This window comes from Symphodus melops (assembly GCF_947650265.1).
Source record: "Symphodus melops genome assembly, chromosome: 7".
Classification (NCBI taxonomy): domain Eukaryota; kingdom Metazoa; phylum Chordata; class Actinopteri; order Labriformes; family Labridae; genus Symphodus; species Symphodus melops.
The window spans coordinates 13,277,785-13,299,660 of NC_136697.1; the positions used below are offsets into that span (position 1 = coordinate 13,277,785).

Genomic DNA, 21,876 nt, shown 5'->3' on the forward strand with positions numbered 1-21,876 from the left:
TTTTGTCATTCATGATGTCTGTTTTTCAAATGATCGATGAGAGTTGTTGTTAGTAGTCCCTCCTCTTGAGATGTCACTGGAACATGTCTGCATGTCGCTGAGATGATCCAGAAAACTCCCAAACTGCTGCGGACATTTAAAGTTTGTCCGACAGGTGAATTCTTCTACCCAATAAAAAAAAAACCTCTTAACAGAATTAGAAGTTAGGTATTCTATCTCGCCAGGCGTAAATTGATGTGACACAATAGATACACATCAAAACGTCTAAATGGGAGAGTGTGTTTCTAAACAGTATAGTAAAACACACACTAATGTAGTCTACATCTACCTCCTCTATTTATTGTAAACAGTGTTCTCTTTTTTGCTTATGTAAACAGTTCATGTGTCACTTCCTGTGGAGCAGATAATTCACTGGGATTTCACAGTGGCGTTTTATAGATCGGCTACAGGTGGAATCAATATTGCAGGATATTACTTGGCCACAGAGATGGGCACAAAAGATATTCATCTGTAAGAAACAGCTGCACAATCAATCCTGGTATAAATTAAAGTTAAATCACCAAGGTTGACTGAAAACGTCCTGTACTTCAAAGACAAGCTTTATGAATTGCTGCTGAAAGACATAAAACAATACAGAAATCCCTCACCTGAAAAGTCATATCCAAGCTGCTGTTTCCAATCTGATTGACATTTGGCAGAGATCCTCCATAGTACTGTCCACGGTTTTGTCCTAGCTGCAAGTACTGAGTCTTCTGCAGCTGTAGCTGGAAGTCAAACAACAGCAAGTCAGACAACTGACTGTCTGAGTGGACGTTTGCATTCAAAGCGACGTCCCGCTCACAACCCTTGAACGAGACAAGATCACAACAAACTGGCAATAAACATGATCTAATGTTATGAATGAAACAACTCTGCAGTGTTACAATGTAACCATCCATATTGAATTGTTGTGTTTTAAACATTTAACAGGCTAAATACAAAACAGGTAAACAATCCCACATTAACCATGACATATATGAGACATGTGGAAGTGAAGGCTGCTGTATTTGAGTTCATCATCAGAGCACAGAGAGTTTAATGACATTCAAATGTGAAGTGATTGTAGGAAACGTAAGGAGGAAACAATGGCAAATGATCTAACTGGTTGGATTTCAGAAAAGGCAAACTCTCTGAAGCTTCACAGCAGTGTTAAGAACGGTCTTCAGTTCCATTTCCCATTAGATAAACCAGCAACCAGTCAATTACATTTTCTAATTCAAGCCCATTGCTCACTGATGGCAGAGCAGAAAATCTAATAACGACGACGCCTGTTTCACTGCTGTGTTTTGATAAGGTCCAGATCTCAGTTTGTTTCTTTACACTGTACATGTTGTATACCTACTCTGTTCACAAAGGAGAACATACTATAGTAGCGGGAGGCCAGAGCAAAGCACAGAGGTGCTGAAGAAGGGGGCGATGGGGGGGGACAGGGCCAAAAGCATGAAACTCTAAACCTGAAGTCACTTCTCACGGGCTTAGACAAGGGCCACAGGCTTCAATTCGAGATGATAAATAGACTATGTGACTAACTTGTGTCGCCTTCATGGGGTTTGGTTTGTGAAAAATGTCAAACAATCCCAAATAATCCGATTTTTTATATTGTATTTTGTTATCATGCAGTTAAAATCCTATCCTCTGCTAAAGCTTGATAAACTACGATTGTAATGAAAGACAAAGGTGTTTCTGACAACATTAAAGATATATTCACAACATGACTGTGAAATTCAAGCGGAAAAATATCACTCGGGTATGATTCATTTGATTCCACTGGTGTTTTCTTTTATATCACTCAATATATAGACCACTCTGTGGCAGATATAATTCATGTTTCTTCTTTTACCCTGAATCTTGACTTTAAAATAAAAAATAAATAAATAAATCAGTTTCAACCACCGCATTGAGAATAATTTTGAAGCGGCTTGATGCCACAAGATGACAACATGGATATATCATCGAAAAGGATAAGTAGGCAAGTTCCTCTTCGACATAGCCCACAGATAGTTGAACAATACAACACATACTGTAGTGGGCTATAGTTATTCCACACATCATGCTCCCCTTTCAGCAGCACTCACTCACTCCACAATACATATAGGATTTATTTTGGAGGCTTAAATTCCTTATAATCTGCTTGCGTTCATGGTTGGTGTAAATGTCATTTATGCAGCAGAGCAAACAGGCCTGTAGACCAGTCAGACAAGTTTACGGAGCCATGATGCAAACACACCTACATCTATCTAACATCAACACACAAACAACATCCGTATCGTATTATCTAATGCTGCCAAACACATTCTCTTTTTGAGGAGTGTTTTTAGTGCACAAGACGAGGAGAAAATCATCGATGCAGTTGAACCCGCGCGCTGTCAAACACGCGCGTACGCCCCTTTGCTTTCACTGGCGTGGGACAACAAAAAAATGAAATAACTTTTTCTGACGACTATCCTTGTCGTTATTATCTACACTACAGCACTGTTATTTCCCACAAGCTCTGCCCGGTGACAGCCGAGGGAGAGAAAAAAAGAGCTCCAGCTGGCAGGAAGCTTCGTTTGTTATTGTTTACCTCCTCTGCGTGCAGCTGCCGCGCGCGCTACAAATGCATATTTGACAGCTCGCGGAAAACAAACGAAGAAGAGGTGGGGTGTAAGGAAACATGAAAACGAGTTGGTTACCCTCGCTGCCCTGGTTATGCTGAGGTCTTTCATCACTTCTTCAAACGCGGCTGTCTCCTCTGCCTGCTTCTGGTTATGTAAAGCGATTTTCTCGCTGAATTTCCGCGGATTGTTCGAAGTCGCCATGTTTCGCTCTTCTGCTCCGTTTTTTCCTCAACGGCCAGTGTAAAGCAACCCTGAGTGACGCCAAACTACATCCGGTTAGGGACACAGGTTAAACTTCAGAATAAAAGTGCAGTTCAAAGTAGTTTTAAACAACATTCACCAGCGCATAAGAGGTAAGTGTGTTTACTATACATGTCCGTGTAAATAAAGTAGGCCTACCTGTCTGTGCTTTATGTTTCTTTAGAATCTACCTTTTGCCTTTTTTGGTTTGTGGCTTCTGTGCAGACCTCGTCTATATGCTTAAACTGGTTTGCTGGAAATTACATAATAGGCATACATGTTTATCACGTTTGATTTGTGAAACTAGAGACTTGTGTTTACAATGGTAAACAAATTCATTGTAGTGTCCTTTCAGACCGAGTGGAAAAGAAGCTTGGATAATTTCACAAGGTGTCCCAGTTAACTTTTGGAGTTAGAAGTCATAGGCTACAACAGGATAGGCCCTAACTGAATGCAGGCAACATGCGTTAGGCAATTTCTTATTGACAGACTGACATTACTGTACTTAATTTGAACAATTTCACATGTGCAACTGCCAATCATAATGTAATATTTTTAGTTAGCCTCCTATGTCTTGCTAATTGTGAAGCTATACAAAGCAAATGGAGGTATTGATGAAAGGTTGAAACATGTGACCCCTGCAACCAATCTATCTGTTTGTTTCAATCTGGTTTCAATGCAATTTAAACTGAAGGGTTAGTGATTGTTGAGTCAAGGCTTTTAGTTTGAAAGTAACATCGGCTGCTGTCTGGTATTCGCATTAAATTCGTTGAGCAACTTGACGTTACCTCGGTGAGTCTGTGCGTGCTCACGTCACTCCGCGGGGGTGTAGTGGAGGCGCAGCGCACATCTGGACTGCGGAATAAACTGAATATTTACTTTTTCGGTAAAATACGAGTTTTACATTTTCATTGTAATTAAAATATGTCTGAATCCATTTTTTAAAATTTATTTATAATCAGCAGTATTTTGCAGGCCACTGACGTATATACTCCCAGTTTAAAAAGTAGCCCGTTTGTTAGTTTTTACTCTTAAAATGATTTAGGGTTGCTTTTTGTTCAATGGAAATCATTTTTCAATAAAATTCCCTCCTTGACTGGGTTGTTTTTAATGTTTATGACATAAAACCTTGGACCAGCAAGTGGCAGTGTCCCCTCTGGAGTTGCGTGTGCAGCCCTGCTGCTGACTGGAGATAAATTCTGTCATAACACCGTCTCCCCCGCACTCCAGCTCAATGGACTTAAAAGGTGAATGGACTGCACACTGCAGTCAATGATTTAACTTGATTTTGTGATTTCACAAATGAGCCAGTCAGTGGGAGTGACAGGGGTGGTTTTACTTGTATGTGTTTGCAAAGCCTTTCCCCCAGTGAGTTATATTATGAATGCATCAATGTGGGAAAAAAGACATGTTCATACTTGTCTCTTAACAGCAGTGGGAGTTTAACTTTCACAGTTTTTGCTGCAGTAGCTAAAAAAAAGAGGTGCACAAACAACAACAGGAGGCCTATGTGATCTTTATTTATAATGATCCTGTTTAACAACTATCCTCCAAATTCATTAGAAGCATCTTGAGTGTCGGTGTTGTTGAGAATCCAAAGTCCAAAAAGACAATTATTGTTTATTTTGTTTTGTGTCTACTGGCAATGAAGGCACAGGGAAACTATTTCACCTGTTATTAATGAGTGTAATTTGGTTGTAAAGTAACCATAGTAACATAGTAAAGAAGAGACTCTAGGGCAGGTGGAGAGATAGTACAGTAGTGTGTGTGTGTGTGTGTGTGTGTGTGTGTGTGTGTGTGCACAGGATTACTGCTGAATAAGTCTCCAGGGAGGGGAAACCTTGAAGGTGAGTGTGTGGGTGGGCCTGCAAAGAGAAGGAAACCCATCTGTGGAGCAGGATTCCTTTATGCAGCTGTTCTTAATCAGGAATTTGTTATATTTGTCTCACATATAAACGTGCTGCACTAACATTTGCAACTCAGCAAGCAGGAACATCTGAGAGGCCTCAACGTTTCACTTCACTTTATCTGTTCAATCTGAGAGTCTGGATGCCTACTTTTTTTCTGTTTTGAACCACTAGACCTAAAAACTTAAAACGTTATTTACAGGACGTTGTTGGAACAATAATAGATGGTGTAATGCATTTAATACATGGCCTATTGTTTGATAAGTTTGAGCCCTTAATGTGATAATTTTCCATAGCAAATAACAGGTTATTTCCACTTTGAGGTGTTTTATATGTTGAAATAAGAAAGATGATTCCCTAAACACAGCTGCATGGTGGTTCCCTGCTCCTGTTCCAAGGGAGTCAAACATGAATTTGGAATAGATAAAAAAGACAGTCTTTTCCTTTTTGACACATCAGGCATTGCGGCTCCCAAAAAACAGTAAAGCTAATGTAATTACATCTTATAGTTATAGAAGGCATCAGAAAACATCTACTACAAACCCTTATGAAAGTCTACATAAAAAACATAGATCAAGTTATATGTTAATGAATCAGAATAGATCCGTAAAACAATAGAGGAGGAGACTTTCCTCTACAGCAGTTATACAGTATGTGCATATGTACAGCTTGTACTATGTGCTATAAGATTAGTGTGGAGCGAAGGTCACAGTTGAACACACCATGGGAGGCCTGCATTTCTTTCAACCTACATTGATACCAGTTATTGGTGCAAGTTCGAAAATGAACAAATCACACCACCTGACACCTTTCTCCTTGAGTTTTGATAACCAGCAGTGACAAAACATCTAGACTGACAGGTCAAAATCACATTTTAACCATACAATCCTGAAGTGTTGTGTATCGTAAATTAACTTTAATTAATCCTTTCAACTTTGCTACAGTTGTTGTAAAATACAAAAGAAATCAAGGCCTGGAAAAAAAGGCGCGCAAAAGGTTCAACCAGAAGGAAAACTAAAGGGCAGAAAAAGACAAACATATCTCTGAGCAGCTGCTCAACAGGAATAACATGTATTGTAATGTAATTTATTTAAGGCCCAGTTGTTGGTGCTGTTGTAGCTCACTACTTCTGCTACTACTAGTAATAATAATAATTCAAACTCCTTTATTTAGTTTGTTGTTCAGGTTGGCTATGATGTGATCTCCAGAATCATTTTTAATTGTATTTTTCAGAAAATCTGGAACAATTTGGAGGGAAATATTAACAACGGCAATATTGTTCCCTGCAATGCAACAATGTGGGGACAATCTGCTGAACAGATATCTCTCTCTCTCATCTTTATTCTTTATTGTTTATTTGGGGCCTAAACAATTTTTGTAGTTATGTAACATCAGTTATTTGTTGTATTGTGAATGTGGAGTGAAAGTAACAGCAGGGGGAGGTAAAGATACTTTTTAATAAGAAAACCAGCAAACCAACAAGTTGTGTGTGTGTGTGTGTGTGTGTGTGTGTGTGTGTGTGTGTGTTAAAATACCCACTTGTATAAAATGAGCTCAACCTTGAACATGTAAAGCAGTAAAATATAACTTTTACATGAATCACCAGTAATATTAACTCAATCAGACTGTAAAGAGAAGTATCATAGACTTTTTTTTTTTCTCGTTTGCTTTTGGAATTTAAAAGTATTTTTGCTGATTAACATGTTTTCATTTTAAGTCTCATAGTAAAACTGTCTTCTGTCTGAAGTTCTTGAGCTAGTTTGACTTAAGAAGCGGAATATTCTTCTCCACAGAGTTTAATTTACTGTTCTTCAGCTCGATCAGCAGCTGTTTATTTTCAGAAGCACTTTTACAGGAAACCTCAGGTTTCAGTGCTTTTCTCAGCCAGTTCCATGATTACAGCGAAAAAGGGAACTTCACTGTTGCAAGTGTAAAGTGTTGAAGAGAACTTGATGACTTCACGAACGACAGAGACCTTGGCCCACATCGCAGGAGCTATGATGGTAAGAGAACTGTTCCTACTGACCTTCACTGTGACAAGAAAGGGTTCTATTTGGCTTAAATATTATTTTACAGCTGTTCAAGAAAGTACATAGGTTTTGTACGTTTTTATACCTTTTTTATTACTTTTCTCTTTTCGATTTTTATTTCTTTACACTTTAAATATATCACGATTGAATTATAACCAATACACATACGGTACATTTAATTTTTGTAGAGGCCCTTTAAATAGGAAAACAATAAAAACAATAAAAAACAATAAAACAATAAAAAGTGGGAAACTATTTGAATAAGTAAACTTGTACTTTAGATTCAACAAAAGTATGTTGGTAATAAGTTTAACTCTGTGGTTTTCTTGCAGATCATGCCTGTTAACAACACTTGTGTCCTTGGAAATTCCACAACTGCATGTCCTGAACGCAACTCTGCAGGTCTGGTCTCAGGTCTGACAATCTTCTTCTTACTGCTCGTGATCGCAACATGTTTAATTGTGTACAAATACCACAGCAAAATCAGGAATATGTTTCAGTCCGGACAAAGAACAAGTGTGAAGAAGGAGGAATATACAGTGACACCACAAGCTGAACAGCATCCGTATACCTCTATGAGCAGAGAATCGATGGCAGGACAGACCCCGATATATGAAAACCTGATGACTAGAAACAACAAGCAGGCCCCAAAACAGAGCAGGTAAGATTACATTTACACCAAAATAGAGCAAATGTTGAAGCTGAAATGTCTTTTATAGAAATGCAACACTCTAAAAAGAGATCAGGACAGACGCAAATGAAGAAACATTGTGGTTATGTTGAAAATTTCCCCAAGTTTGCACAACACTGCTATATTAAACGTGAAGGTTTGGGTGGCATCTGGAGAGGATCTGTTGTTCAGTTCTTCTCTGGGGATTGAGGTCTTTTCATAAAACGTGCCAGCTGATGACTCAGTGTGGACTTTCTGCTTTGAGCAACATTAGAAGTCCACAAAGTTTACACAATCTTTGTCTCTTTTTCATCAGAAACAATTCCCTTCTGAACATTTTCTGTTGACACTCATTGTTTCTCTGCAGGTCATCCAGAGAACCTGACGAGGATTTGTACCTGCAGTGTGATTTACCAGATGATGTAATCTACCACAACGATCCGGCATGTAACCTCTCCCTCCTCCCTGGCACCCCAGAAGAAGACGTGTATATTGTACCAGACGCATAATAGGACAAATCTCTATTCAAATACTTTCACTCCAGTACCTGTTGAGATTAAATGTACATTTAACAAGGTAACCATGTTGCCTCATAATTATGGAGTGACTGTCTTCAGCGCAACAAAACACAATGTTTTATGATGTAATTGTTGAACATTAAAGTTAGGTTGAGAGGATATGGATTATTGTTCTTGATGTTTTTCTAAAAATGTATTTTTCAGCATTCATTGCCATAGCTTTTGGCACATTACATTACAACTGTGAATCTATCTGGACTTAATGATGACTCACTTTCAGTTTCTGAATTTTCATGTTGACCTAAGTGATTTTCTATTTGAGAATAGCCACGTGGGAGATACATGTATGCATTCTGGTTTTGTTAACGACAGTTGGCATTTTTTGCCCTCTGTTAGAAACATTTCTGTAGCATAAATATGATATAGTTTTGCTTTGTTATTATGTTATAGTATTTTACCTTTATGGTTTAAAATAAATGAAAAGAAAATGTGTTAAATGAATAGACATGTTTGTTAGATTAAATGATGACTTCAAATGAGTGAACGTGAGTGTTGCTGGTTGATTGTCTTGCGCAAATATGTCATCCCTGTGAATAACTAGCCAACAGTCCAGGGCGCACCTTGCCTCTCGCCCATTGGCAGCTGTTGTCGGTTCCAGCCCCTCTGAACCTCTAAGAGGAAAAGTGATGGATGGATGGATGTTAAACAGACAGAAAGGGGGAGACCAGGCACTCCAAGCAAGGATATAGGAAACATGTCCACCAAAGAGGTCTTCACCAGGGCTCGCAAAAATGAACTTTCAAAAAAACATAGACAGGTTGTCCCATAGTATGGAAACATGAAAATGTGATTTTAATCACAAGTTATTGAATCTATTTGATTAATCAATATTATTAATGATAATTGGCCTAAAGTCTGCAGATGCATAACTGTCTTATGATTCATTGAACTAAATTTAATTTCACACTGAAACTTTTTTACTGACTATGTGCACCATTGAAATATTCTATATTTCATTATCAGCTGCCCAAAAAAAAAAATTTTTTTAAATATAGTGTCTGTCATGGTTTGGTTTTGTGTATGTTGTATTTCTGAGTTTTGAGTTCTTTTTCTATTTATTCACTAGTGTTTTTCCGTTCTACTTTGTTTCCTTGTGTCCTTCTATGTTGTCTTTAATGTTGTTGCCTGTTTTACTTGTGACTTAATGTTTCTTAGTTCAGTATTTAGTGTTTCCTGAGTTTTAAGTTGTAGTTCTGATCTTCAGTGTTTTCATGTTTACTGTGTAGTTTTCAGTGTTCCCTGCCTCTCTAATTTCCCTCCTGTCTCGATAACCCTGATTGTCCTCACCTGTCTCATTAGTCTCCCCTGTGTCTGATTACCCCTGTCTGTTTAGTCTCTGTGTTTCCTCACTCTCTTGTCGGTTCATTGTCCTTTGTCTCCTGAACCCTGCTGTCGTTTGTCTCATGTGCCTTGCTGTCAGATTGTTTCCATGCTCACTGGATTTACGTTGGTTTTGTTCCTCGTGGATTTTGGACATTTTGGATTTATTAAGTTTTTGTTATGCCTTTTGTTGAATAAATATTTAGTTTTCTGCACTTGGGTCCTCCTCCTCGTTTTTCTACCGTTGGACACCGCGTGACAGTGTGAGCTTAAAACTAAAGAGGTATGGCACGTAAACATGCAACAAGTTAAAGAGCTAAGTTTGCAAGAAATGACACATTTAAGTGCCATTTCACTTGTTTGTGGTTTGTCAGTTTTTAAGAAAAGGCAGAGAGGAAATCTTTTTCAAGTTCTCAAGTTACAATCTGTCTTTTACTGATATAGATCAAACCTGGGTCTAAAAAGACAGACTATGTTATGTTTTACTTGTATGGATAATTGTAAATTATGGTTCTTATAAAACTGGATTTTGTTTTCTATAAAATAGTGTACAAGGATGGCAGGAGCGAGAGACTAATAGGTTTAGTCTATTTGCGTAAGAGTATGTGCAGAGGAGCTTTATGATGCTGTTCCTAATACTACATGGGGTTGTTCTGAAACTTTAAATCTTTTTGGCATCTATCACCTCTAGGAATACATACATATCTGATTCAGATGTTAAGACTAAAGATTATGTCATCCCCATCAAAAAGATAGTCAATTACTACACAACTAGGAGAACTAGTCCATTATGTGAAGCCCTCAGCCAGAAACCTGTTCTTGCTTTTAACCTTTGTTTGAAACTTCAAGTGAAGAAAGCTGTACAGTCCTGTTTTTACCAGCTCAGAAATGGTCAAATCACTCATGTCCCAAAAAGATCTGGTAAAAACTCATCCATGCCTGTATCTTCTCATGCCTTGATTATTGTAATTTTTTATACACCTGCCTTAGTAAAAAACAAAACAAAACAAAAAAAAACAATCATCTTCAGACAATCCAAAACGCAGCAACCTGGGCACAACGTGGGCTGGCCCCTTCTTATAATTCTGAGCTTTTATCTCCCCATGAACCAGGACGTGGTCTGAGATCTTCTGGCAGAGCACGACTGGCTGTTCGAATGATTTCTTATGTTCCTTTATTGGCTAGTCAAGGCCAAGGTGAACTTCAAGGTCGATAATGGGAGATAACAGTGATCATATCTTTATAGCTGATTTCTCTGACACACCTTGGCCTTCCTGATCAACACTAGCTGATTGTATTTCTTTGTATAAATAACAAAAATGAAAGAATATCATGGCCACGTGTTTATTGTGAAACTTCCAAATGTTTTTATTTATTCAGTGCCACATCTTAGTGTGAGTAAATCAGAGCATTTGTTTGGTCTTTATTAGGCCTAATGGTTGAAATGTTTAAGACAAAATACTTTGAACAATAAATGATAAAACAATTAAATATAAAGAAACAACATATGCTGTAACATAAAACTATAACAAACACAAATATACGTTTAGGAACATAAATACAACTTCAAATAAATAAGTTTGAAACTCATAAATGACTGCTTGGTCCTCAATGAATTTCAAAACATTGACACGTTTGCACCTTTAAAATACAGCATTACTGCCGTTTTTTTTTCATTATGTAACTATCTTTTAAGTGGCAATGCTTTCCCAAAAGGTCACTTTCCCTTTAACCTCAGGCACAGTGACATTTACTGACTATCAGGTCATCAAAGGGCGTCAGCTTCAACTTTCCCCTGCTGTCGTAGTGCATGATGACCATGGGCTCATAGGCGGCCGGCACGCAGCAGGGCCGAGGAGTCCCTCCTTTAGTGATCTGATGCAGCCTAGACTTCACCTGTGTGTGCATGCTGGCTGGCTTGTAGTTGTGGGGGCAGGAGCCATCACAAAAATGCATTGTGTACTCAGTTGGTGCTACCACCCAATCCGTCCAGCCGATGTCTTTAAAGGACACAGTGACAGACCTCCTGCAGCACCACCCTCGCTCATCGCAGTCGTCTTCCTTGTTGGAACGAGGCATCCTTGTCTTCTGGGCTGGTTTGAGAGCTAACTCCAGAGAAATGGTTGGGTTCCCCTTTGGAGTGTTTTTACCCATAACTATCCCTACATCCACAATCAATCTCTGACCCGTACCAGTTCTCATCCAATTCTCCACCTCAGGCCTGATGTCCAGCATCACTTCTGGAGTGCTTGACACGTTCACAATGTCTGGAGAATTCACCGGCTTCTTCCGGTTGATTTTAACTTTAATCTCTGGTCTTAATGCAGGCTGAACTGAAGTGGGTTTATCTAAAACCTGCCTGGAAATCTTCAGCTGAGCCCGAGCCAGTGTCAGCTCAGCCTTGGTGTTGGGGTTATTGTCGAAAACAGCTCTGTACCACTGCACATGTTGACCTAAGGAAAGGTTTTCTGTCCGCCTTGGAGCTTTTTTTGTCTTCACTAAAAAAAAATGCAGAAACAAAAAAAGCTTAATTAGAACCAAAGTTTGCCCAATCCTTACTTGATTTAACAAAACAAAACAAATGCTTACTGTAAATGTGGATGGTGTTAAAATACAACTACAAGATACCTAAGATCGAATTGATCCTGATAGGCATAGCCATCACTGTGTCAATGCATATGGATGAGATTATTTAATATTATTTGTCATCAGTGTGAATGTGGAGTGAATGTGTATAAGTACCTTCAAGTCTACTAGAAGAATTAAAAAGTCCAAGTCCAATTACAATTAACAAAAATAATAAATGTGTCCAAAATAATTCACTCATTTACCAATCCCTGCTTAGGATACAGAGTTCAATGTAAGAAACTATACAGTGACCTCACTGACAAGACAAAATACTTGTTTGTGTTTAAAGCATGGTTACTGGTCATCAGATTTATTTACTTTGCTGTGCTTAAAAGGATAAAACATTTCTTTGAAATTATTCTAACAGTATGTAAGTAAAGAAGCAAGTCCATATTTATATAGCACTTTTAAAACACTTGGTTACAGTGTGCTTCACACAACGGAAAAATTTAAAGAGTAGTGTGACCACAAACAGCTCTGAGAAAAAAAACATCATAAACAAGGTGTGCCTGTCACGGCAATGATTTCTCTGAACTTTTTGGAACGTGAACGCTGTGTGAGCAAGACAGTTTGATGTTTACAGATTACGTTTCTGCTCTTTACTAAAGAGATAAAGTCCAGGCAGACATAGATTTGTATATGGAGCACAAACTGTACTAACCCAAGTTATTTATAGACGACAGCCTTTGTCTGCAGCGGAAGATTTAAACTCACGCTGCAGGATTTTTTTGAAGGACATTCTTTCTTACTCCCACTCAAACTTTCTGATTTGGCTTTTGTGAATGTGTCAATGGCTACGTTAGATGTATGAAAGATGTCTTACCTGTAACTGGAAAGAGCACAGTATACATGGTTTCCCTCACTGTATTGCTGAAATTTCCTCTCATCTCTCTCAGTGTCTCCCTGTAGAGCTGATACATCCTCCTCTGCTCTTCCTCAGAGGCCTTGTGCGTTGGCCTGGGCTCCCTTTCCAATCCCAGGGAACCAAGGATCCCCGTTTTCACAGCCTCTAGATTCATGACCCTCCGACTGTCTTCCCTGTCCACACCAAGAGCTCTTCCATGGGCTTCTTGAGGCCGACTCTCCCCTGAGCTTGTGATGAACACAAAGGCCATCAGCGCGAAGAAGAGTCGCCTGGGGAGTGTGTGTGATCTGAGCATGGTGAAGCTGCCAGGTAGGTCTGCTTTGAATGTTATGAATGAAATTCTTCACATGGTTTTATTTATAGAGCTTCTGGGTTGCCACACCCCTGGTAAGTCAGGTGAGCCTGTGATGGCTCAGGTAAGGCAGTATGTCATTATGTGGAAACTTTTTGCAGTGTTGTGTTAAGTGTCATGTGACCTATGAAAACCAACCTTTTTGCTTTGTCACACAGTTGAAGGTGAAAGCAAAGATAGTACTTTTGTGAAATTACAGGATCGGTTTGCTACATCACTAGAAAATTCCAGCTTGTCAAATGATTGACCATGTTGTTTACAGTGACTATTTATAAGAGAGATTACAATTGGAAATTACACTAGCTCTTTCAAGGTTAATGGTCTATCAATCACTACGAGGCTGTGTTTCCTACCTTTCCTTACAACTCTGTAGTGTACTCAGAGGTCAGGATCAGATGCAGACCTGAGAAAAAAGAGAGGCTTCGACCACAATGAATAAAGAAACGATGCAGTTTGGGCTCTTCTGACTCAGACTTGAAAAGGGAAAAAAAAAGCTTCACTGATGTCTTTCTTTATATCGATTGGGCTAGAAATTCCCTACTGAACAGGTGTTTGGAAACTAGATCCTGCCTTTTCTTAATATTAAACTAAATAAATCCAAAACACCCACCTCTTTCTCTCCCATCTCCTGTTGCAGAGTGTGCGGCTCTTTTGACTTATCTTTTGAAGCTCTGATTCACTCACTGACAAGTTGCTGAAACTGGCAACAATCCAGTCTCACTATACAGCTATGAGCAGGGTGGAGAGAGTTAATTATGAGGGTGTCACTCAACGGTTAAAAGAGGAAATTTCTCAAGGTCAGAAGAAGAGATAAATAAACAAAGACGTTATCTGAGTGAAAAAAAGTCCCAGTCTAACTCACCAGTTCATACTGACGTAAGAAGATCGCTTTGTAAAAAATGATCTATTTTTGTTTGTTTTCAAATAGAACAAAAACGTCTTGGGACTCTGTCTATACCAGTCTCTGTAGCATTCTTTGAGTTACAATTGTCTGGGAATGCAAAAAAGTTCATATTACATGAAAGTCCTCACGTCTTGCATCAAGCAGGGTCAGTGCCCTGCATGATTACAAAGTAGCTTGTGTCATTGACCTCATTCATCCCATCAAAGGCATTGCAGACTCAAAGCAATTACTGGCTGATAAAGAGTTCCCTTTTTGAAAAATGTCCCCAAAAGGGCTTCTATGGACTTTCTTTTTTTTTTGACAAATCATGATCTTGGAAGTGTTACATTCCCTCCTGGCTAGCAGATAGTAAAACTGCTGAGTCATCAGAGGGTTAATGGAGATAAAATAACAATATTTACATAATGATATTATGGATTCATTTGAGAAAGAGCAACAAATGACTATAAAGACAACTTTTAAATTGATAAAACATGATGCAATTCTCAAATGGCCTAATAGGACTGTAAAATGCAATCAATGCTTATTAAATTGAATGATACGGGTGGCTTAACTCAGAGCTGCCAAAAGTTATAATTCTGACTCTCAACCATTAGCTGCACGTTATCCCACACTCCCTCCTCCAAATATGAACTCTTTCATTATTTCTATCGATAAAGAGGGGAAATTGCCAAAAATGGACTGTCAGGTTACAGTAAATGTCACAATTCTTAAATTATATTTGAGAATGTTGGGTTTCATGGTTGTGATATGGGACTAACAAAATACAGAAGAGGAAGAAAAAAATCTACTTCACATCATTATAAATATTTTACTGACGTTCTCAAAATGTTGGTGTCATGTGGGAGACTTCCTCTTTCCAGCTACCACTTTTAAAAAATTAAATAGAACATTTCTTCACAGTCAACTTCATAGACACATGCACTCTTAGCCACTGATAGATGAAAAAGACATGAAGAGTCAAAAACTTTGAGGGTCAAAAACTTTAGCTATATGAACATTTCTAATTTATGAATTGGAGAAATGTGCAACTTCTAAACAGGAAGGTGTCCTGTGATCATGTAATGGCAAAGAAATATCTTCTAACACTGAGGATGTCAGAGTGGTGAGTCACTGAGATGATGAAACAACCACGTGCTGTGCAAGGTGAGCCCACCTTTCCTGCTCAAAGTGTGTGAAAGGTGTAAAATGAGTCATGCAGATGGGCACTATTGTTTGAGCTGTCATGTAAGGTTCACTCTCGCCTTCTCTTCTTCTCGTTTGTCTTAAGAGAGAGCCAGGAAGGGAAATAACCACAGGCTTAACTTGGATTGTCATCATGACAAAGACAAGTTTCTGAGTACATCGGTGTATTTCATCATATTGACTAGTAAAACAGACATGCAAGCTGTTTCGCAAGATAAAAATTAAAAATGGTGGCATCTAGCTTTATTCACATGGCTGCAACACTGCATTGGTCATAAAATGATGCAAGAGGTAAATAGATTGATAGAGTATTGTCAACAATTAATAACTTTATCTACTTTATGTACTGGTGTGTGTGTGTGTGGGGGGGTTATTCCACACCATATGGCAATCCTAACGTCTTGTTAAGATATGTGAAGCACAGTTAAAGCATAACACAACCTGAACCATAGTAGAAAACACTTAAAATCAAAACCTGTCTTTAGACCAGCTGCTGTGACGTGTGAGCGACAGGCACAGCTTGTTTCTAATATCCAGTCTGCTGCGGAGCCTTGCTATGATTGAACATGAAATTAACATAATTTGCTTTGTGATATGTCAAATAAAAAATGTTTTCAGTTAACAGAAAAATAAACAAAACCCAATGCTGTACATTTATGGTAATTACGTCCCAGATTTTGCTTCAGACTGGTTTTCGGTTTTAAACCTAATAGTCCATTATCATGTGTTGGAGACCTCTAATTTAAATTTTATATAACAGTTTATGCTTAACAATGCCATACGTTTGCTACAGAAGGAATATAAGGATTCAAAATTAATTAATTCTGATTTGGGCTTTTCCAGTTTTTCCTGTGCATGTTCAAGGAGTATATTCTTAACCAAAACTCCAATCTCTCTTTTATTTCTAACCGCCTAGATGTATTATTCAATGACGACCTTTGCTGTGGAAAAAGTAAACTATTCTATTTTTACAGTGATGGCTCTGACACCTATCTGCAATGGTTTCAGGTGTTAGAAAAAAAATTACATAGAAATAGTCAGTTGTCACGCTGTTGGTCTTGATTGCTTTAATAGTTTATGAAAACGCATCAATTCTTGTTTCTGTTGCGTGGTGTACGACGGGTAGATAAACAGGGAGGAGGACCCAAGTGCAGAAAACAAAAATTATCTATTTTAACTAAAAAGGCAAAAAACAAAAACTTACTAGTCAAAACAAAATCCAAAACGAGAAAAAACCACAAGCACAAAAAGTAAATCCAGGGAGTAGAGAACATGGGGAAACATCCAACTGCATTCAAAGAACAAAAGACAATGAACCGACAAGAGGGTAAGAAAACACAGAGACTAAATAGACAGGGGTAATCAGACACAGGTGAGACTAATGAGACAGGTGAGGACAATCAGGGTAATCAAGACAGGAGAGAAGGCCTGAAGGCAAAGCACATAGTTCCATAAGTTCAGGTGGGTGACCGGGATGCGACCAAAAACAGAAAACAGTTCAGGGGGACGGCCGGAAAGTCGACCAAACACAAGAGAAAGTTCAGGTAGGCGACCAGGAGGCCGAGCAAACCCAGGGGATTGCTCAGGTGGACAGCCGGAAGGCCGAGCAAACCCAGGGGATTGCTCAGGTGGACGGCCGAGAGGCCAAGCAAACAAGAGAAAGTTCAGGGGGGCAAACATAAGGCTGAGCAAACCCAGGGATTGTTTAGGTGGGCAGCTGGGAGGCCAAGCAGGCACAGGGGAGAGTTCAGGGGGACGGCCGGAAGGCCGAGCAAACCCAGGGGATTGCTTAGGTGGACGGCCGGGAGGCCAAGCAAACAAGAGAAAGTTCAGCTGGGCAAACATAAGGCCGAGCAAACCCAGGGATTGTTTAGGTGGGCAGCCGGGAGGCCAAGCAGGCACAGGGGAGAGTTCAGGTGGACGGCCGGGAGGCCAAGCAAACAAGGGGGATTGCTCAGGTGGATGGCCAGGAGGCCAAGCAAACAAGAGAAAGTTCAGGTGGGCAAACATGAGGCCGAGCAAACCCAGGGATTGTTCAGGTGGGCAGCTGGGAGGCCAAGCAGGCACGGGGGAGAGTTTAGGGGGACCGTGTGACCGACCAGCATAGGACAGGGGGCAGACCACCGACGAGGAAACATCAGGAGTCGTCCGGACCACAGAGAAGATGTCGTCAGGCGTTAGCCAGACCACAGAGGAGACGGCGTCAAGCGTCAGCAGGACCACAAAAGGGATGGCATTAGGCGTCAGCAATACCGCCGGGGAGATGTCGTCGGGCGTCGGCCGAATTGCAGAGGGGACGTCGTCGGGCGTCGGACGGACCGCCCAGGGAACCTCAACTTGATGCAGACGGCACTCTGCAAGAACGGAGACAGGAAGCAGGGGGTGCTCTGCCAAAACTGATGGCACATGGCGCTCTGCAAGAACAGGGACAGGAAGCAGGGGGCGCTCTGCCAAAACTGATGGCAGATGGCGCTCTGCAGGAACGGAAACAGGAAGCAGAGAACGTTCTGCTGAATCAGGAACTGGAATCAGGTATGGGGACAGGAGGCAAACGGCGCTCTGCAGAAACGAGGACAGGAGGCAGACGGTGCTCTGCAGAAACGAGGACAGGAGGCAGACGGCGCTCTGCAGGAACAGGGACAGGAGGCAGACGGCGCTCTGCAGGAACGGGGACAGGAGGCAGACGGCGCTCTGCAGGAACGGGGACAGGGGACAGGAGGCAGACGGCGCTCTGCAGGAACGGGGACAGGAGGCAGTCGGCGCTCTGCAGGAACTGGGACAGGAAGCAGGGGGCACTCTGCCAAAACTGATGGCAGATGGCGCTCTGCAGGAATGGAAACAGGAAGCAGAAAACGTTCTGCTGAATCAGGAACTGGAATCAGGTATGGGGACAGGAGGCAAACGGCGCTCTGCAGAAACGAGGACAGGAGGCAGACGGCGCTCTGCAGAAACGAGGACAGGAGGCAGACGGCGCTCTGCAGAAACGGGGACAGGAGGCAGACGGCGCTCTGCAGGAACGGGGACAGGAGGCAGACGGCGCTCTGCAGGAACGGGGACAGGAGGCAGACGGCGCTCTGCAGGAACGGGGACAGGAGGCAGACGGCGCTCTGCAGGAACGGGGACAGGAGGCAGACGGCGCTCTGCAGGAACGGGGACAGGAGGCAGACGGCGCTCTGCAGGAACGGGGACAGGAGGCAGACGGCGCTCTGCAGGTATGGGGACAGGAGGCAGACGGCGTTCTACAGGTATGGGGACAGGAGGCAGACGGCGTTCTACAGGTATGGGGACAGGAGGCAGACGGCGCTCTGCAGGAACAGGGACAGGAGGCAGACGGCGCTCTGCAGGAACAGGGACAGGAGGCAGACGGCGCTCTGCAGGAACGGGGACAAGAAGCAGAGGCTCTGAGGCACCAGGAGGCCGAAGCCTGGACTGAGGCTTGAGCTGAGCATTGGGCCGAGGCCTTGTTGGAGTACTAGGCCGAGGCTCAGGTTGAGGCCTTGTGGAGCACAAAGGTAGAGTCACTGGGGGGCTGGGCAACTGGGCTCCCAGGGAAAATGGCCAGGCGGGTGCCATGGAGACTGCTCAGACAAAGCAGTGCTCCTCAATGAACGAAAAAATCTTGAAAATAAAGAATGCTGGCCAAAGGGTCCATATCAAAATTTACCGCTGGGTCCATTTATGGTCGGTTCATTATGTCGCGTGGTGTAAGATGGGTAGAAAAACAGGGAGGAGGACCCAAGTGCAGAAAACAACAATTATTTATTTTAACTAAAAAGATAAAAACACAAACAAAAACTTACTAGTCAAAACAAAATCCAAAATGAGAAAAAACCACGAGCACAAAATAAAGTAAATCCATGGAGTAGATAACATGGGGAAACATCCAACTGCATTGAAAGAACAAAAGACAATGAACTAACAAGAAAACACAGAGACTAAATAGACAGGGGTAATCAGACACAGGTGAGGCAAATGAGACAGGTATACATCAGGGTAATCAAGACAGGAGGGAAACACAGAGGCAGGAAACCAGACAACACTGAAGACCAGAACTACAACTTAAAACAGGAAACACTGAAGACTGAACTAAGAAACATTAATTCACAAGTAAAACAGGCAACAATATTAAAGACAACATAGAAGGATACAAGGAAACAAAGTAGCATGGAAAAAACATTAGGGAATAAATAAAACAGAACTCAAAACTCAGAAATAGAACATACACAAAACCAAACCATGACAGTTTCATAATGCACAAAATATTACTCACTCAAAAAATAAATGATATCAAGGATTTCAACAAATCATAAACGTGCAAGAAAAACATCTGAAGTTGTACAATAAATAAAATAAGCTTTGAAACATTATAGTCCAATTTTGTTTTACAAAGTTACAGAAATTCAGAGTTGACTTGCAACATTTTCCCTCTTCCTGTTTTAAGGGGCCACCTACATCTTTGTATTGTATAACAATTAGCATGACCTTTTTTAAAGAGGTCAAAAGTTGGAGGATTTTCATTGTAACTTGCTGTAGATTAATTATATTGTTTAAATTAATTGACTTGACTTGACTTTTTGCAAAACCAAAATCATGACAAATAAACGTGTAAACAGAAAGTGTGTTTCATCTTTCACTAGCCATCATTCATCCACTCAAACATTTTTTCACCAAATTCACATTTAGAGTGGCAAGCGACTGAACAATTTCCAGAGTGCAGTTGGCACTAACAAGTATATATATAAAGGATATGTAATGTATTTATCTGTTAGGGACAGTGCATATTAATGAACAGCTGTAACAATTACAGCTGTAAAAAAAATGTCAGATTATAGCAGAAGTGCAAGTTGCCATTTGTTGTCCCCAGGCAGATAACAGAGAAATACAAATTACAAATGAAATACAAACACATAGGCACAAGTGACACAGAACAATAATAGAGGGTAAAGCTCTTAAAGCTCACCCACAAGGTTAATGTCACTGGTTAACTTTCAGCATATTAACATATAGCTTCACTGTGCCCTCTAGTGGTTCTAAAGCTACAGTGCAGACTATAAGTGGTTGCTTTTTCATTTTAAGCAGGGGCATGAAAGCTATGAACTTCAGGATAAGTTTCCAGGCAGCATATAAAAAACTTTTTTTTCAAGAAATATAATGAAAGGCCAAAGATTAAAAATATTTTTTATTTTATTTTGGTTAATGTTTTAAAGAGGAGACTTTTCCTTCAAGTATTGTTCAAAATTATATTTTTCAGATGTGAAGAATGCCACATAATTAGAAGGCAGTATGTTATTATGTTTTTTAATGGTTCTGTTTGGTAGTTTCATAAAGTTTTAACTCTTTCAAACAGCATATGCAGTTAATTAAACCCCTAAAGAAATGTGACACTGCTTCATTAAAGTTGAGTTGGTTCAATGTAATCTTTATTTTGTTTTGTTACATATTTTATACTGTTCTTTAATTCCCGTTTGTAGTTTAAAAAACTAAAATATGTGCTTGCAGTGTCAGAAAATTGAGAAGATGTTCAAGCTTCAAGTGTTAGACTAAAAGAGGGAGGAGGAAGTGCTGACTTTCATGCCAGTCAAACTGATCAAACATTTGAAGACGAACACATAATCTGCATGCCAAGAATGACAAAACAGGCTGTCCTTTTTTATCTGAACCCAATCATAAGTTTGTTGAATACATTGAATACACTTTCCACAATGACATGGATCTTTCACATAAAGGCAGCAGCAGTCACAGTACAACTCAATCATTTTTTTTTTTTTTTTTTGTCACCTGAGTTGAACTCTTACCACTTCCTTAAAATAAGCCGATCATAACTTTGTAAAGTTTGTGTGTTACTTGATGAGCTAAGATAAAGAGCAGCTTTAAACACTAAGAACACACTCAAGATAAAGACAACCATAAACCCACTGGATTTAAATACTCTATTGAGAAACTGATAATGCAGGAATAAAACATTGTTTATGGGGGAAAAAACCCCCAACAGAATATAAAATAGAACTTGAACACATACTGACTTGACTCAGAATACATTTTAATAGAAAAACATTTGTTTGAGCGCCTTATACACCAACAACAAGGTGAAAAACTGTGTCGTTTTATGGAGCTTGTACAGTGATCCAACAAACTACCCATTCTGTAAATGAAGCAGTCACAACACTTGGAGGGAAGTTATATAGCAGTATAATGAGAATTAGTATTTTTGTTTTAGTATGAGAAAACTGCCATAAATTTAAAAGAAAGTAGATACAGCTCCAACTAAGAAACGTTAATACAATGAAAAAGACAATAATGTGAAATAACTTCACTTAAAATATATTTGATGAATTTATTTCAAAATAAAAACAATATGGCCCACACCAAGATATTGTATGACAGCAATGACTTAAAAAATAGATTTTTTTTACACATCTCAATATTACAATAATTTTTGTAAACTCTTGTTTATGTTTCCAGAACAAGAGAACAATGGAGGGTCCACATTCTTGTTCCTCATAGATGAACCAGTCACAGGACAAGAGGCAAACCATTGTTGTAGATGGAAAAAAAAATCCC

The 21,876-nt window shown here is 40.0% G+C and overlaps 4 protein-coding genes across 17 annotated transcripts in view; 2 read left to right on the top strand and 2 right to left on the bottom strand.

The window, feature by feature from the left end:
• The window catches only part of crtc1a (CREB regulated transcription coactivator 1a), a 20,976-nt gene extending 18,051 nt beyond the window's left edge, over positions 1 to 2,925 (bottom strand). For all 6 annotated transcript variants that reach the window (XM_079347554.1, XM_079347552.1, XM_079347550.1 and 3 more), the window contains exons 1-2: positions 2,712 to 2,925; positions 648 to 764 (exon numbers count right to left, since the gene is read on the bottom strand). In XM_079347554.1, the coding sequence (XP_079203680.1) occupies positions 648 to 764; positions 2,712 to 2,837 (243 nt within the window). In that variant the 5' untranslated portion in view covers positions 2,838 to 2,925. The remainder of the gene's footprint in view (positions 1 to 647; positions 765 to 2,711) is intronic.
• Position 2,926: 1 nt separating this feature from the next.
• LOC306826330 (uncharacterized protein) lies at positions 2,927 to 9,027 on the top strand. 2 transcript variants are annotated; one of them, XM_079347563.1, is made up of 4 exons: positions 2,927 to 2,989; positions 6,686 to 6,786; positions 7,146 to 7,474; positions 7,851 to 9,027. In XM_079347563.1, exons 2-4 carry the CDS (start codon positions 6,736 to 6,738, stop codon positions 7,990 to 7,992), a joined length of 522 nt encoding a protein of 173 aa, XP_079203689.1. In that variant the 5' UTR covers positions 2,927 to 2,989; positions 6,686 to 6,735; the 3' UTR covers positions 7,993 to 9,027. The 2 variants fall into 2 exon arrangements, with proteins under 2 accessions (XP_079203689.1, XP_079203690.1); XM_079347564.1 differs by lacking the exon at positions 2,927 to 2,989 and having other exon boundaries at positions 5,683 to 6,786.
• A 1,697-nt stretch (positions 9,028 to 10,724) lies between these two features.
• Positions 10,725 to 14,644, bottom strand: gdf15 (Growth differentiation factor-15; the record flags this gene model as incomplete). Of its 7 annotated transcripts, none has more annotated exons than XM_079347562.1 (4): positions 10,725 to 11,879; positions 12,833 to 13,096; positions 13,580 to 13,629; positions 13,837 to 14,644. In XM_079347562.1, the coding sequence occupies 2 exons, from the start codon at positions 13,026 to 13,028 to the stop codon at positions 11,116 to 11,118; spliced, it is 960 nt and encodes a 319-aa protein (XP_079203688.1). In that variant the 3' UTR covers positions 10,725 to 11,115. The 7 variants fall into 7 exon arrangements, with proteins under 7 accessions (XP_079203688.1, XP_079203687.1, XP_079203685.1 ...); XM_079347561.1 differs by having other exon boundaries at positions 12,833 to 13,101; XM_079347559.1 differs by having other exon boundaries at positions 13,580 to 13,646.
• Positions 13,101 to 21,876, top strand: part of mast3a (microtubule associated serine/threonine kinase 3a) — a 38,510-nt gene continuing 29,734 nt past the window's right edge. For both annotated transcript variants that reach the window (XM_079347547.1, XM_079347548.1), the window contains exon 1: positions 13,101 to 13,183. The gene's annotated coding sequence lies outside the window, so the exon portion shown is untranslated. The remainder of the gene's footprint in view (positions 13,184 to 21,876) is intronic.

Excerpts from the sequence above, each read along its gene's own strand:
- LOC306826330 (XM_079347563.1), top strand. The coding sequence starts at position 6,736 with ATGACTTCACGAACGACAGAGACCTTGGCCCACATCGCAGGAGCTATG. Across the intron at positions 6,787-7,145 it reads ACATCGCAGGAGCTATGATG|ATCATGCCTGTTAACAACAC; the intron begins GTAAGAGAACTG and ends GTTTTCTTGCAG. Across the intron at positions 7,475-7,850 it reads CAGGCCCCAAAACAGAGCAG|GTCATCCAGAGAACCTGACG; the intron begins GTAAGATTACAT and ends GTTTCTCTGCAG.